Raw genomic sequence first — 16221 nt, 5'->3', positions numbered from 1 at the left:
CTGCTGCGTAAGGCTATTTCTGAACAGTATCCATGAACCTTGAATTGGGTCAGAATGAACCCTGGGGCATGAACAATTTGCTTATCGGACTTTGGTATTTCTGATCTGCGATTACAAAATGCTTTCGCCTAATTATTCCGTAAGGGGCTGTGCAGGCACGTACGTCTAGAAAAGCATAATTATGGTTTTATGTGTCTGCATCCAGAAAGGCAATTTTCTTCTGAGGAGCACTCAACTAGCATTGCATGATTGACTAAATGTGCCATTATATTGTAGTCACTGGCTTTTGCTGACTTGACAGTGCTCTGGTTTAGCAAGGCAAGTAACAAGTGTGATTGAGACATACTGACGTGTAAATATGGCTGTCACGCTGAAGAAATGAGTTGCATGTTTCTGTCATTTCACCTCCCCCCCCACACCTTGATAATTTTACATAAGCCAGATGGTTGTGATTTCAGTATCATCTTACCACCAGCAATATATAGAACACATTATTAATAAAACTCCTGAGGAGAATTTATATGCAACTGGGGAATGCCTCTGACATTTGAGGTAATGGCTAAAAGGTAGATCTGTTTTATCCAACCTATCTTTTTGGGAGTTTTAAAGTGTTTTTTCCACTCCCCCCTCCCCGCCATAAAAGCAGCTTTAAATCACATCACCAGCTCCTGACACATGGGTCTCAGCTGCCAGCAGCAATAGCAAGTAAACTTTCTGGATTGTCTTAAGGCTGGCAGTTGAGAGGACCCAGTTGGGAGAGGGGAAGAACAGGTCTTCTGGTTGTAGAGAAGCTGGCAAGTTTATTTTGGTGGTGACATCATCTGCGTGAGCCGTAAAACTATGCCAGTAAATATAGGTCCCCTCCCCACAAGAGGACATATCAATGACTTTGTTGAAACATTTGTAAACAATTTTACAACACCAAGTTGTAGTCCAGCAATTTTATTTTAAATTCTGTTTAAACACTGTTGAAACAGTGTTTTATTGTGGGCCAGAGTTTTGGAAAGCAGGTAATTCCTGCTCAACACCTTTTCCCCTGACCTAACCAAGATTAGGAATTAATTGCTTTGGGAAATCAAGAGCTCCATGTTCGTCTCCTCTGTGGCATTGTGCCACCTTGGTGTCATTGCGCCGTCTTGATTTAGAAAAAAATCTTGAGCTGCTTATATCCTAAGACCCATTCTAGAACCATTGGTTCTTGATGCACAGGCTCTTGTGCAGCCAGTTACAGCCCGAAGGCTAACCTGTCAGAATTTGCCACCAGACCACACGTGACTGAAACAGTGTACAGTTGTGGGCCAGAGTGTTTATTTCCTCCCCTTTGGAAAGCAGCTGACCTCTGTTCAACATCCTTTTCTCCCAACCCCAATGACCCAGCCAGTACTAGGAGTTCATTGTGTGGGGGAATCTAGCAAGACACCATTTTTACCAGGCCTTCCAAGGAGCCACCCTTAGTTTTTGGATGGCAGCGATCCCCATGTGACAGGAACCGCACAAAACTTGCACGGGTCTCGGAGAGAATAACAGCAGCTTAAAGATTGACACCAGTTAGCAACACAATGATGCCGATCTTGCACATTGTTCTCGGCACTCTGCCTTCGGTAGGGCACGTGCTACAAGAGGGATCTAGGTCTAAACTTTATCGAAAACAATCTGAAGCGGTACAAATTAGAGAAGCCAAGACTGGTAGCTGACCTCAGCTATCATTGTCAGTCATCAGAAAATGGTTTGGGGAGAGGGGAATCCACGTCAACACCACAAGATTTTATTTTTAAATGACAGTGCGCTTCAATCAAATATGTTGATAATATGAGAGCAAAAACTTAATAAAAGCTACATGACGTTTAATAATTTGGCCAAAGTGATTTAAATGATATGGCTTTCAGACACACGTGTAGCTATGTTAAAGGTTAGCATGCAGGGTTGGGTCTCATTAATCTAAAGGGATTGCGTCACCAAGAATTTCTGTCTTCATGCCCAAGTATATCTGAGAACGATAAGCCTGCTGGCAGGTTCTCAAATGGTGACAGAGTACAAGCCTTCTCAGCAATGCTGTTTTAGGAGTTTAAACCCTGTGAACTTCAATCAGACGTTTCTGTGTGAAGAGAGCCCAATTCAGACTGTTCACTAATATTACCATTATTATTTTATTGAGAGGCACTTCGGCCTTGCACACCTTGGGCCAAGTTGAATATGGCTAAGGTTCAAGCAGTGATAAAGATAACCGTTCAGACATGGTTATTTATCTCCTTACTTTCTTTCAGCAGACACCAGTGTCAGGTTTATCTGTTTCTGTTGCTTCATCATCAGCTCAAATTGACCAACCAGTTATTTTTGTGCACACCGAGCTAATAATGAATTCAATGGCTATCATAACAACTGCTGCTCATCCACTGGCACAAGCCTGTACACACAACCAAAGGTCTGCGAATTAGATAATTGGACAGGCAGCCCAAAACTGAAGGACGAATGACCAAAGTGAGGTACTCAAGTGCATGGTCCAGACATTAGCAGCTTCAGGTCCAGATATGCCACAATACTTTGTAAGTATTTTCATTGGACCCCCCCATCAATGTTAACTATTCTGTGCCATAGGCAATATAGTAAGGAGGGCCATGGCTGGGGAATAAGTTGCTGTCCTGTCAGCCATTTCATTATTTTCTCTTTTTTTCTTCTTTTTTTTTGAATGTCTTTCTCACATTTGGTTTTGTTTGTTTATTTTGGCATTCTCATTTCCTCTCCTTCTGTCTGTCCCATTTATGATTTTGCTGTTTTAATTTTAATTGTCCAACCCAACCACACTCTCAATCTCATTTTCAGTCTGCCCTCATTGCCTGTGTGGTTTGAGTTGGTCAGGTTTGAATTAATTGGGAGAGGGAGTATACCCATTCTGCTCAGAGTGAACCTGCTCTGTGATTACATAGACTTATGTACATAGCAATAACATAGAAACCGGCTGTTCGTGTTGGTGTTTATCCTCCACATGAGCAGTAGTCCTAATCTCATAGCCACTCTGTTCCCATATCCAGTTCTCCGCCTTACCTTCATTTACCTATCTAATTGCTTTGAGTTGCGTCTTTGTTGAACAGTATGAGTAAACTACGCCCTCAGTGAGATTAAGTAATTTAAGATAATTGGCAAAAGAACCAGAGGCAAGATGAGGAGAATTTCTTTTTACGCAGCGAGTTGTTATGATCTGGAATGCACTGCCTGAAAGGGCGGTGGAAGCAGATACAATAGTAACTTTCAAAAGGGAATTGGATAAATACTTTGAGAGGAAACATTTGCAGGGTTATAGGGAAAGGGCAGGGGAGTGGGAATAATTGGACAGCTCTTTCAAAGAGCCGACACAAGCACAATGGCCTCCTCCTGTGCTGTATGATTCTAAGTTAACTTTCTGCCAACCTGTAGAGGTAGCATGAAAGATACAGATAATGGGACCGTGGGAGTGATTTTGAGAGCAACAGTCAGTAATGGTGTGGAAGTTAGTCCACAACCTATAGTTGTGGTGGTCAGGCAAGTGGAATGAGTGTTTCCACTGCTTTTAAATTGATTTGTCCTAGAATAGGAACATAATAATTGCTAGACGGAAAAAGATCAAGGTCCATCTAGCTCGCCTTCTACCATCCTGGTCGCTGCATGATACGATAATGGAGTTGTTGTTTAATCATGGCAAACAATCTCTATCAATTAGTCTACTCCAGACCCAGACATGAGGCGAGGAAAATCCCAGTGGTGGAGAGCTTTGGGAACCATAGGTCCAAAGTCACGCATTCTTCCCAAGCATGTTACACCTACCACATGATCCGGGATGCTCCAGAGGTGTACAGTGCACCGACTTGACTTGGGAAGGAATACAGGAAAAAGGAATGCTCGCTCGGTAAATAAGAAGAAATAATGGAATCAAATGAATGTACATAATCTGCACAAAGTAAACACATGACTACTTTGTCTTTGTTCCCCTCCTCTTCAGGCCACTTCCCAAACAAGGCAATGCCTTCTGCCGGGACTCTGCCATGGATACAAGGCATTGTCTGTAATGCAAACAACCCGTGTTTCCGCTACCCGACACCTGGTGAATCCCCTGGAGTCGTCGGAAATTTTGATAAATCAATGTGAGTTGAAGATTGCAGCAGTCTGTTGAACTGCTAATGGTTATAGTTCATTCATTTAATGCATGCTTGTGAATAGCCAAAAGGTTCGTAGCATTTAATGTGTCAAGGATATTTGCTGTTTTTTCTGTTTAATAATAATGCATTAGAATAATACTGCAGCAAATTAACTAGCCTTATCTATTTTGCTTAAGCTGAATGCCTACCCTGAAAGAACTCTTCTAGTATGTCGACATGTGTGGTTAATTTGAAAACTCACATAGCAATACAGACTGCACTTAGATGAACATGACACTTGTTCACATACTTAGCACCAATATATCTTTACTGAGAATTCAATAGAGGCCACTTACTTTCACATTTAGCAGTTAAGCCAATCTTCTCAGCACCTTGGGTACCCCGCGATGGATTATTTTGGGCAAGGCAACATATCTAGGCTCAGTAATGGACCACATGGCTCACAATCCCCATAAAACCAAGGTGCAGGTACCGCTCAGTCGTCTACTTGAAACGGTCCCAGATAACACCTGATTTCACCTGATCCCAGATAAACAGAATCATTTGTATATATTTTAGGAAACTTTACATGATGGTGAAGGAGATTTGAGTAGAAAGAGGGGATTGAGGGATATGGTGAGAAGATAAAGATGGGAGATGAGTTTGTGAAACCAATGCTGTTTACCTGCTTTTAGAATTTCCTCTATTCCCGTATTGTGTTAATTTGGTAGCACTTCATATTTAACCACTATTATGGTGCAATCATCTGGACATTTGAAGCCAATTTGCCTTTCTTCCTCTGAGTTATCATAGGAGATTTCTTTACATCTTGTAGTAGCCTGGTTCCTCGGTCAGCTTTTTTATGACATTGTTTTGTTAATAAACAAAATTGTAATACAATTCAAGAGGTTTGATTATTTCCAAAATAGGAAGTGATGCAGAGAATCTTCACAGAAACCAATCAACATGAATAACTAAATGGTATTTCCCTCTCATTTGAAAAGCTCAGTGAAATGCAGATGATTTGTGAGAATATCAACTTTGCTTATTTGGACTAAAACAAGAATCTGTGGAGTATAAGCAATTCTTAACAGGGTTCATTTGTTGAGCAGCATTTACAAAGCTGAAGATCCATGTTGTCCATGATTGAAATTGAACCAATTTATAAAAATTACATTTTCTTTTGAATGCTCACACAAACTGCAAAGGGAGGAGGGATTGTATTCATGTGTGTTCCAGTCCGTACTTGCTTTCAAAATGAATTTGGACAAAACAAATGTAAACAATTAAAATATTTTGTGGAGTTAATTTAGCAAAAACTGAACAAGAAATAGTCAGCTGCCCTATAGAAAATATTTAACCATTTTAAAACTGAAAAACATAATCTTGCGCTCAAAAGGTTCATGAAATGTAATTAGTTATTGAAACATCAAATGCAGGTCCAAATTGTGAGTGTGTGTAATCCTTTATACTTTTGCAAAAAAAACAATGTATAGAGCAAAAATAAGGGATGCAGTTGTTTTATTTAGTTGGCTAGATGTTCAGTAGACTGAGTGACCAGTTACTAAATGCTAAGTTCCGATCCCCCTGGCTCAGCTTTTTCGAGCTTTGTCTTTGTATGTGGCGAAGTGGACAAGAGTGACTATTTTGGGCTTCTGATCAATGCTAGCCCGAAGACCAGATTTGAATTTTGACTTTGGATCAACCAAATTGCATCAGTGCGTGCTCCTATCTAATATAGAAATATCTGAAAGAAGGAGATGAACCAAAACTGAACATGTTTAGAACTTCCTTTTGGAAGGCCTATCCTGACTTGGTTACAGCCTGTCAATGCTATCATTGGAAGCATAGTTTTTACCGTGACTTTGGAAAGCCAGTGCAGCTCTACCAAATAGATGGTTTTGCACGAAGCTTCCTTACTGTCTTTCTCACCTTTTGCAGCATCTCCCGTCTGTTTTCTGATGCCAAGAAGATACTTCTATACAGCCAAACCGATGGCAACATTGGAGCTTTCCAAGACCTCTTTGAAGCTCTAAAGAAGTTCAGCAAATCTACTTCAGGTATTTATCCAGTATTTCTCTCAATAATTACCCCTTCCTATTTGAGTTAATCCCGTTTTACTCTGTTAAGTTGTTGCCCGTATTTATCAACAATAACAATTTGTATTTACATAGTGCCTTTAACGTAGTAAAATGCCCCAAGGCGCCTCACAGGAGCGATTACCAGACAAAACTTAACACCAAACCACACATTAGCACAGGTGACCAAAAGCTTGTTTAAAGAGATAGGTTTTAAGGAGCAACATAAAGGAGGAGAGGTGGGGGGGAGGTTTAGTGAGGGAATTCCAGAGGTTAGGGCCTAGGCAGCTGAAGACACGGCTGCCAATGGTGGAGTGAAGGAAATCGGGGATGTGTAAGAGGTCAGTATTGGAGGAATGCAGAGATCTTGGAGGCTTGTAAGGCCATTTTCATGCCATTATCAAGGATTTGTATGTTTTTTAAAATTTTGTACTTTCCCTTTCTTTTATACTAGTTCTCTCCAGGCCACATTCCATTCCCCAGCTGTGCGAGCAAGCAGATGAGCTGCTCCCAGTCTTTGCCAGTCATGTTCTGTAATCTGTGATTACTGGTAGGTGGGCTGGAGCCTGAGTTAATTTGCCCTCTGACCTTTCACCTCCTCTGTCTGGTGAAGGATCTGGAGTTTGTTTGGTAGCTCTCCTAACGGATCAGTAACTCACTGTTTGGGGAATCAAGGCTGCAAACTTGCATTCTATTCTGTGATATCCATAACCATCTACATTTTTGCATTGGTTAAACCTTGCCCATTCTCCCAACTTTTAAAAAAATTGATTAGGCTGCAGCAAAAATAGTCCCAGACTGTCATTTGTGTTTTTTCAAACAGGTTTTACTCATAAAAACTCAAATAGGAAATGTACCTCAGACGTTGCTTCACTTTGATAATGGTTCCCATAATGTCCAGAGGAGGTAACTTCTCAAGAGAGTGGGACCCACCAGCAGTATGAACTGAGAGTTGCCAACTCTGGCTGAACGTATTCCCGGAGGTTTCATCACATGACCTCCAACCGCCCCGCCCCCTACACTCCCGCCATTGGTTGCCCGACACGTCCATCCTCATGGCGCGCGCCTCCATCCCACGAGCAGTTGGAAAGCGAAAAGATTCTTCGTTACCTGATTGGATGATTCTTGACTGTCGGTCAAACAGCCTTTTTTGCCCATCTCCAATATTTTTATAACTATTAAACGAAAGTGTTCAAAGAAAATGGAAAAAAGAACACACAGTATTTTTTTTACGGCCCCTTTCTCCAGGGTTGCATGCAGCAGTGCCCTGGAGATTAACCTATAACTCCTGGAGACTCCAGGTCAATCCTGGAGGGCTGGCAACCCTATATGAACTTCCTATAGAAACTCAAAAAGAAAGTGCAGCCGGGCGTCTGGCTGTCATATTAGAGTACAGGGAGGCAAGATGAGAGTCCTCTGCTATCAGATGCGAACAGAAAGTCAGATCTTGTACAGCGTAAAGCCTCAGGAAGTGCCTGTGCACATCGATTTGCAAAACATATCCACATGCTCTGTTCAGATTAGAGTTAGCTTGCACCTGGCTTGGTGCTGACTATGAAGTTGGAGAATTATTTTCTTGCGTGTACTGTCAACAAGCAGTAAACCTTTTTTTGCGACTGCTCTATTGCTTCTGGATCCAGAAACTATAAAGTGACACACTTGCAGTGTTTTAAGTTCCTTTGTACAGCTGGCAGCCTCGGACATTTTGGGTACCTATTTTGCTGGATTTTGGCTGGTGCATTATAGTCAGATGGCTGGGATTAAAGGAGGAGGTCAATAAAGAATAGATAGGACGTTAACCAGTGGTCAAAGTGGGAATGAAGGAATGTGGAGGAGCGTATTTATTTGTTTTTGCTCTTTATTTGTGCAAATGTCAACTCAATCTACTATGCAAAATGAAAAATAGAATGCTATACAGGAGTCCTCTGTTTGATCAATGCATAAATGCACCCTCCATTGTAGGACTGAGCCATACAGACCTGTTTCTGATTTGTGCTGAGTGAAATGATCTCAGCCAGTGTTGTGAGCTTGAAAGGCAAAATTAGTTAGGGTTCCTACTCCTGATAACTCTTCATTGTTTTAGTGATGTTGGTTGAGGGATAAATATTGGCCAGGACCCCGGGGAGAACTCCCCTGCTCTTCTTCGAAATAGTGCCGTGGGATCTTTAGGCCTACACCTAAAAAAAAATGGGCCCCACGAGTTTAGCAGATTGGGTGCAGGCCATCTCACTGCTAAATTGTGATGCTTTCAGCCTGTTTTACGCCCGACACATACCAATTTCTACCTCATGGTCTCCATTAGAAAGTGCCTGGCGATTTTTTTTGTTCTGTGGCGGGAACGGAAAGAAGAAAATTCTGCATCATTTTCTCATCGATGTCGGGTGGACCGACATTGGCGCATGTTAGTCAAATCTCACATTTGTTTACGAATGCATTTTTTTTTGATGAAGACTCAGGGGGCCAATTTTAACCTAACTCTCCTGTTGGGAATCTGACAAATCGGGTGCAGCGCTGGTTGTACTCCTCACCTGATTTCACTCTCCATTAAAGGGATGTATAACCAGGGTTTGCCGCCCGATCCCAGGGCTTTCCTGCCCGGTGAGTTAGGTTAGAATTCCCCCCTGGTGTTGCCAATCGACCGCTGTTAGACACCCCTGACTTCAATGCGGGTGTATAACGGGCGGTCGATCCACTACAGCCAGTTTCTGGCCGGCCGTGACAGCTAAAACCCAGCCCTACCTTGAAGAACACGTCAGAGAACCTACATGGTCCAAAACTAACTGGCCAGAAGCCTTGTTTACCTCTGTCCACTGACCTTGTCCTTAAACCCTTTTGTGGTTTGGCTGATGTGATTTGAGTGAGAGGCAGATGGAAGTGCAAGTTAGTGCGACCCTCATACACATCCAGCTGCTTCTGTTTTGTAATATTCAATGTCAAATAAAGTACAGGATCCACGCGTTCAGTGGTAGTCATTCCAAAGTACAGTTAATCCAACCCAGATCTGAGCAGTAAGCTTCCAGTAAAATGCTGTGTTGTGAGATCTGTTATCTGAGTTTGTGCTTGTTGGACAGTAAACATCCTCGCGCACAATTTGTTTGTGTGCCAAGAATAACACTGTTGGCCACACTGTACTCACAAGTTCACAATCAAAGATAGTTGGGGGAACAGGGCTGGTGGAGGGGGGAGAATTTTAACTCTTTCCCGCTCGGCAGGAACAGAGTGGGCCAGCAGCTGAAATGGAACGGCTCCACTTTCTGCTTTGTTCCTGCCGATCTCTGGTTTTAAGGCAGCGGATGAGGCGCCCACCGGCCTCGGGCTACAGCCTCGGGCGTAGTTGCCAACCAGGGTCCTGTGATGTCAGCCGGAGCGGGGGAAGCTGGGGTGGAACCTCCCAACCAGGCTGAAGCAGGTCAATGGACAAAAAGGCACCTCCAAGCTAAGGGAAAAAAATTGACTTTGTGGGTCCGGGGGGGAGTATGAATGTCCCTCCGAGCCTCGTAAGGAATGTTGTGGCCTCACCTGCCCCCAGACTCGCTACCCTTTTCCCCTCCTATGAGACCCTCCCAAAATCCCCTCCCCGCTACTGACCTGCAGCCAAGGACCACCCAATCTTCCCCCGCTGACAGCCGCACTGTGCCCTCCTCCTGGCCGTTCCAGGCTTTTAAACAAAGCCTGGGAGTTAACATCCCCCGAGCCTGAAACGTAGGCCAGCATTTTGAACTTGTCCCGCCCTCCCTCCCCACCCCCGCTCGAAACCCACTCGGGGTTAAAATCAAACCCTTTTGTTACAATCTAGAGGAAAATGCAATTGCTTTACAAATCCAGTTCAAACACCTTTCAAATTAAAGTGAGTCCACAGTTACAAATAATATTTTGAGGCAAGTGTTACACAGGAGAATAAAAAGGTCCGTAGAGTCTGTATACAGGGCTTCCTCAGATCAATGTTGCATCAACTGATCTCTACAGGGGCAGTGAAGGGGGTGCTACAGTTGGGAAGATGGGCCAGGGTTATCCCTATCCAGCGATCCCTCCTGGAATTGCATGGGTGGACATTTGGGTAAAGATGGGAGAGGTGGAATATGAGGCCCCTGCAGTTGAATGGCCTAAATGCAAGCTATCAAGGCTCACACATGAACAGTGGCCATTTGGATGAGGTACTGAAGGGGAGCCACAGCCTGTGGAACTATATTCCAGCAAAGAATGGACAGTTGCAGAAGAGGGGACAAAGGGCCAAATTGGAGAGGGAAATCCTATGTATGTTTTTAACTAATTCTTTTAAAGTAATATTTCTTAACTCTGAATTTTAAATTTCTGTTTATTTGTAATGCAAAAGTAGGCTTCGCAAGCTTCCCCATTAAGTCAATATATCTTAAAACAGTACTCGCGCAGTACTTGAGTTTTTACAGCACTTTATCACGTCAAGACATCTCAAAGCATATAAGAACATAAGAAATAGGAGCAGGAATAGGCCATATGGCCCCTCAAGCCTGCCCCGCCGTTCAATAAGATCATGGCTGATCTTTGACCTCAAATCCACTTTCCCGCCCAGTCCCCATGTTCCTTGATTCCCTTAGAGTCCAAAAATCTATTGATTTCAGCCTTGAATATTCTCAACGACTCAGCATCCACAGCCCTCCAAAGCACCTCACTCAATCAATTATTTTTGATGTGAGGTGCCATATAAATGAACCCTTCCTTAGTCCTTAGCAATACAGGAGCTATTTTAGCCCGTGAGGTACTTGATCGTCTTTGCCTATGCGTCCTATAACTAAGGCCACTTGTTTACAATAACCGAATATGTCAAATTCTATTTTTATTCGATAGGTTTCCAGGAATTTTGCCAGTGTTTGGGATTGAATTCTAATTCTCAGTTAGTCTCGTTACTGACTGAAATCTGTGAGCAGGCAAGAATCTAACCCCGAATTATTTTCCCTTTTTTGCGAACGCACGCCCCTTAAACATAGCCCTACCAGAAACTTCAATGGTGTTGCTTCTTTCTGGGGAGGCTCTTGACGTATTTTAATGTGCCTGAGCTTAGACCAGTCCCACAGCCCCTCTGACCTATCTAAAATAGGACTCCTTTAACATGCACAAACGTTTCATGTTTCTGCTGTCACTATAAATTATTTTAGCTCTCCCGTTGGTTCTGACATGCTGAATGAAGTGATCAATAAATTAAACCACAACACAGTTCTGACTTGCTTCAAATGGGAAAATCTTGGTGCTATATCTTTTCACATGAAACTTTACACCTAAGTATTATGAATTTTAAAAGATGAAAAGATTTTAACTGAGTCATTGCTGATTGTAACATTTAAAGCAATTTTTTTGAATCCATCCTTGGGATATTGACGTCGCTGGCAAGGCCAGCATTTATTGCCCATCCCTAGTTGCCCTTGAGAAGGTGATGGTGGGCCGTCTTCTTGAACCGCTGCAGTCCGTGTGGTGAAGGTTCTCCCACAATGCTGTTAAATAGGGAGTTCCAGGATTTTGACCCAGCCATGATGAAGGAACGGCGATATATTTCCAAGTCGGGATGGTGTGTGACTTGGAGGGGAACTTGGAGGTGGTGTTGTTCCCATGCGCCTGCTGCCCTTGTCCTTCTAGGTGGTGGAGGTCGCGGGTTTGGGAGGTGCTATCGAAGAAACCTTTGCGAGTTGATGCAGTGCATAATGTTGATAGTACACACTGCTGGTATGGTGGGCATTTCAACACCATGGAGCCCTTAACACTCTTTTAGTTCCTTTTGACTTTGTGGGGAAAAGAAAATACATAAAAATTATATTTAGGAACAGCTACATTTCAATGGAGGGCTACCTCGGCTAGTCAGAGGGAAGTCATTAAATGTATTCACGAGTTAATTGCATTAATTCCTATTTCTTTAAAAAGTGAAAATTAGACAGCCGTTCGACACTAGGCAGTTGTTCCCACAGACACATTTTTTGATATGCAACTCAGTGATCAAAAGCAATTGAAACACATCAGAATAGCCAGAAAGTGACTGTTCACACTGCACTTAATGACCAATAATGTGATTGCATCTCTGGTGGGAAAGGGCTGCTTTGACCTAGGGTATGGGGTGTGGGGTGAAAGCCTCTATTGGAATGATGTCAGTGCTGCTGGTTTTCCCTATTCTCCAGTTCCCTGTTTGCCTGCCCGACAGCGTGAAGGGCTTCACAGAGCTGAAATGCCCATGTTACGATCATTAAAAACTCAGTTAAAAGGTCCTGAAAAGGAGACCAAAGCCTGGAAATTCCACGGGGGCTGCTCTGGCCCTCAGAAGCTTGGCAGAGTACAACTCTTGTCTGCCCACATGCTTGGCCACGAACCCTGTCCCAACTTATGGGGAGGGGGCCATGATTATGGCTAGAGCAGGCTGCTCTGTCTGAGGTGCCCTCAAGTTTCCTTCCAGGTCACAGATAAAAATTAGCTGCAGCAGTTTTTAGCTCTGAACCGAACCATTCTAGCTCAACACTGGAGATAATTGATCCCTTCCGCGGGATGGAAAGGGTGGGGGGGAGTGTGGTTGGGGGGGTTAGATAGGCTTTGGGGCCTTTCAAAAGGCCTAAAGGGGACTCATGCCAGATCTCAGCTAGTGAGAGTTCTGCTGAAGCTTTAGAGGGGTGGAATGGGCAGAATTCATGGGATGGTTTGGGAATTGGCCCAGACATACCCCCTTGAAATGCAGGGCGTCTGAGAAAGATCTGCTCATTAATCCCGCTATACTGGAAAATGGCAAGGTAGAAGAAAGTGGGTAGAATCCTGCTGGAACCAAGTTCCACCCCATTGTCCCACCCCCAACTGATATGGAGACCTGCTGGGATTGTGTCATGGCCCAGACCAGAAATCGAGACCTTAAGAGGTTTTATTATTTTTGCAACACTTGCATTGTGCAAGACTAGTATTATATTACTGACTGTTTGCAGTATTCACAGTGATGTCTTCCACCTTTAGGGGCATGGTGGGCAGCATGCATAACCTCTGGTGTGGAAAAAGTGCAATAAAAGTGTAAGCATTAGTCTTGTGGTCTGGCAGTTCTTTCACGTTTTGCATAAAGTTGCATGTTTCAGATCATAATGGAGCCGGGATTGCTTTTAGAAATATCTTTTTGCTGTGAACATGAGTGAAAGGGAGCAAAAATTCAATTGTAATTGTAATTTGTTTGATTACTTCTCCCATTTACCATAGAATCATTGAATGATATGGCACAGAAGGAGGCCATTCGGCCCATCATGCCTGTGCCAGTTCTTTGAAAGCGCTATCCAATTAATTCCACTCCCCTGCTGTTTCCCCGTAGCCCTGCAAATGTTTCCCCTTCAAGTATTTATCCAATTCCCTTTTAAAAGTTATTATTGAATCTGATTCTAGCATCCTTTCTGACAGTGCAATCCAGATCATTGCAACCCGCTGCATTATTTTTTTTTCTCATCTCGCCTCTGGTTCTTTTGCCAATTACCTTAAATCTGGGTCCTCTGGTTGCCGACCCTTCTGCCACTGCAAACAGTTCCTCCTTATTTACTCTATCAAAACCCTTCATGATTTTGAGCACCTTTATTAAATCTCCCCTTAAACTTCTCTGCTCTAAGGAGAACAATCGCAGCCTCTCCAGTCTCTCCACATAACTGTATTCCCTCATCCCTGGTACTATTTTAGTAAATCTCCTCTGTACACTCCCTAAGGCCTTGACATCTTTCCTTAAATGTGGTGCACAGAATTGGCCACAATATTCCAGCTGGGGCCTAACCAGTGTTTTATAAAGTTTTAGCATAACTTCCTTGCTTTTGTACTCTCTGCCTCTATTGTTATGTGTGCTATTGGCCACAGGTGCTTTATGACTGTTAGTGACTCCTCTCAGTGTTTTGTAATGCTTGCACAAATTAATTGTTGGGTATCTGTATGCAAATACCCGGCTGATTATTTTATAAACACTGCAGACACCAGTTACTAATTTTATATATATAATACAAAAAGGCTTTTAGACCATGGGAAAAGGTCGTTAGGAAACATTTTATGAATTTGTGCTCCTGGTGCTGAGCTCCTTGGGCATGTTGGCAATTGGATACAGATGGTCACCCTCCAGTATTTTGCCCAAATAACCATCCTTCATGTCCAAGCCTGGATTATGAGTGTTGGTTGGCTACACGGCCATTGGACGCAGGACAGCCAAGCCCAATTGTCTTCTTATTGAATATCTACACGTTCACTTTTGTGTGGAGATCAATGAATAACAATCAGTAGCAAGAACCGTGATCAGTTCTTCCACCCACTTCCCAAAGTCTACAGGTCTTAGATCAGTTTTAGGCTTCTGCTACCACCCCCATTGTGCAGCTAACTCAGAACATCTCAAGATCAGCCTTTGATCTTCGTATTTTTGTGTGGTTCAGTGCCACATCATGCAAACACTTAAAACTGTGGTCAGTGGCACACATAACAATGGAGGCAGAGAGTACAAAAGCAAGGAAGTTATGCTAAAACTTTATAAAACACTGATTAGGCCCCAGCTGGAATATTGTGGCCAATTCTGGGCACCACACTTTAGGAAAAATGTCAAGGCCTTTGGGAGTGTACAGAGGAGATTTACTAGAATAGTACCAGGGATGTGGGAATTCAGTTATGTGGAGACTGGAGAGGCTGCGATTGTTCTCCTTAGAGCAGAGAAGTTTAAGGGGAGATTTAATAGAGGTGTTCAAAATCAAGAAGGGTTTTGATCGAGTAAATAAGGAGAAACTGTTTGCAGTGGCAGAAGGGTCGGTAACCGGAGGACCCAGATTTAAGATAATTGGCAAAAGAACTAGAGGCGACAAGAGGAAAAAGAAACTACCCAGTGAGTTGCAATGATCTGGAATGCACTGCCTGAAAGGATGCTAGAAGCAGATTCAATAATAACAGTGGTAATAATAGACAGTAGAGAGTTAGCAATGAGTTAGAATATATTGAATAATCCGGAATGAGTAACAGGTTATTCCACCTGATTGATAGCATCAAAATACACTTGAGTTTTATAATGTTGGGTTATAATGTCATTTTTAGCTTACTCTGATCTGCATTGTTAGTTACAGTGTGCATAGAATTTCAATAGTTGACGTTTTTAGCAGTGTACCAGTGCAGTATTTAAAAGTTTACTGAAGGACGTGATACTCTTTTTTCACAGCACTGTCTCCGGTATATTAGTTTGATGCAGAATATGGAACATGCTCCATATAGATTACGGAGGACCCATGATCACCATTAATGAGTTACCAAAAAATATAGGGCTTTAACTAACATCTAGAGAAAGCTGCAAACTACCTCAGATAATGTGATAGGAAGTGTTAAGGTAACCTTTGTGATTAAAAGTGTCCATTGTAACTTATGCAGCAACATGGAATAAACTGAATAGACAGTAGAGAGTCTTGAATATGGATTTCACCCCACACATGAAGGGAACCAGCCCCAACAACTTAATGTTGATTGTGCTTGAGTTATTAGGCACCCCTTAGTTATGGGATCAATATCCTGATCTACGACCGGTATTATTGAATACCCTTTGTATATTGCCAACTTTATGTTAAATAAGGAGAAGCATTGCTTGAAATGAGGATCTATTCTCTTCCAGAATGTCCACATTGATCCTATAAATGCTAATCTTGATCAGGAAAGAATTGTGCAACAACTTTTAATTTGGAAGATGATAATTTGAGTTCTGTTGAAGTCAAACATTGGTTAAAAAGTGCACTTCAGTTAATCAACTGACTGTATTTCAATCTGATCTGTGAAACCGAAATAATCGATTAGCTTATCCCCTCAATTCTTAGACCATAAACGTGTTCATTTTTTATTAATGTTAGTTCTGCTCTACTGAAGCTGAGTCCCCTCTGGGTCATATAAAAAAGAAAGGATTTGCATTTATATAGCATCTTATCATGTCTTCAAGCTGCCCCAAAGCACCTTTAACAATCAATGGAATGCAATCATTGTTAACGTAGGCAAATGCAGTAGCCATTTTGTACACAGCACGCTCTCACAAACAAATGAATGAATAGCATGATGATCAG

The 16221-nt window shown here is 42.6% G+C and overlaps 1 protein-coding gene across 1 annotated transcript in view; it reads left to right on the top strand.

Moving 5' to 3' along the window:
* Nucleotides 1-16221, top strand: part of LOC137321267 (phospholipid-transporting ATPase ABCA1-like) — a 138660-nt gene that overhangs the window by 29130 nt on the left and 93309 nt on the right. The window contains exons 4-5 of the mRNA XM_067983613.1: nucleotides 3974-4115; nucleotides 6051-6169. Coding sequence (XP_067839714.1) covers nucleotides 3974-4115; nucleotides 6051-6169 — 261 coding nt within the window. The remainder of the gene's footprint in view (nucleotides 1-3973; nucleotides 4116-6050; nucleotides 6170-16221) is intronic.

Source organism: Heptranchias perlo, chromosome 4, assembly GCF_035084215.1.
Source record: "Heptranchias perlo isolate sHepPer1 chromosome 4, sHepPer1.hap1, whole genome shotgun sequence".
Taxonomy (NCBI): domain Eukaryota; kingdom Metazoa; phylum Chordata; class Chondrichthyes; order Hexanchiformes; family Hexanchidae; genus Heptranchias; species Heptranchias perlo.
The sequence above is the reverse complement of the archived record's forward strand: the minus strand, read 5'-3'. Positions and strand labels throughout refer to the sequence as shown.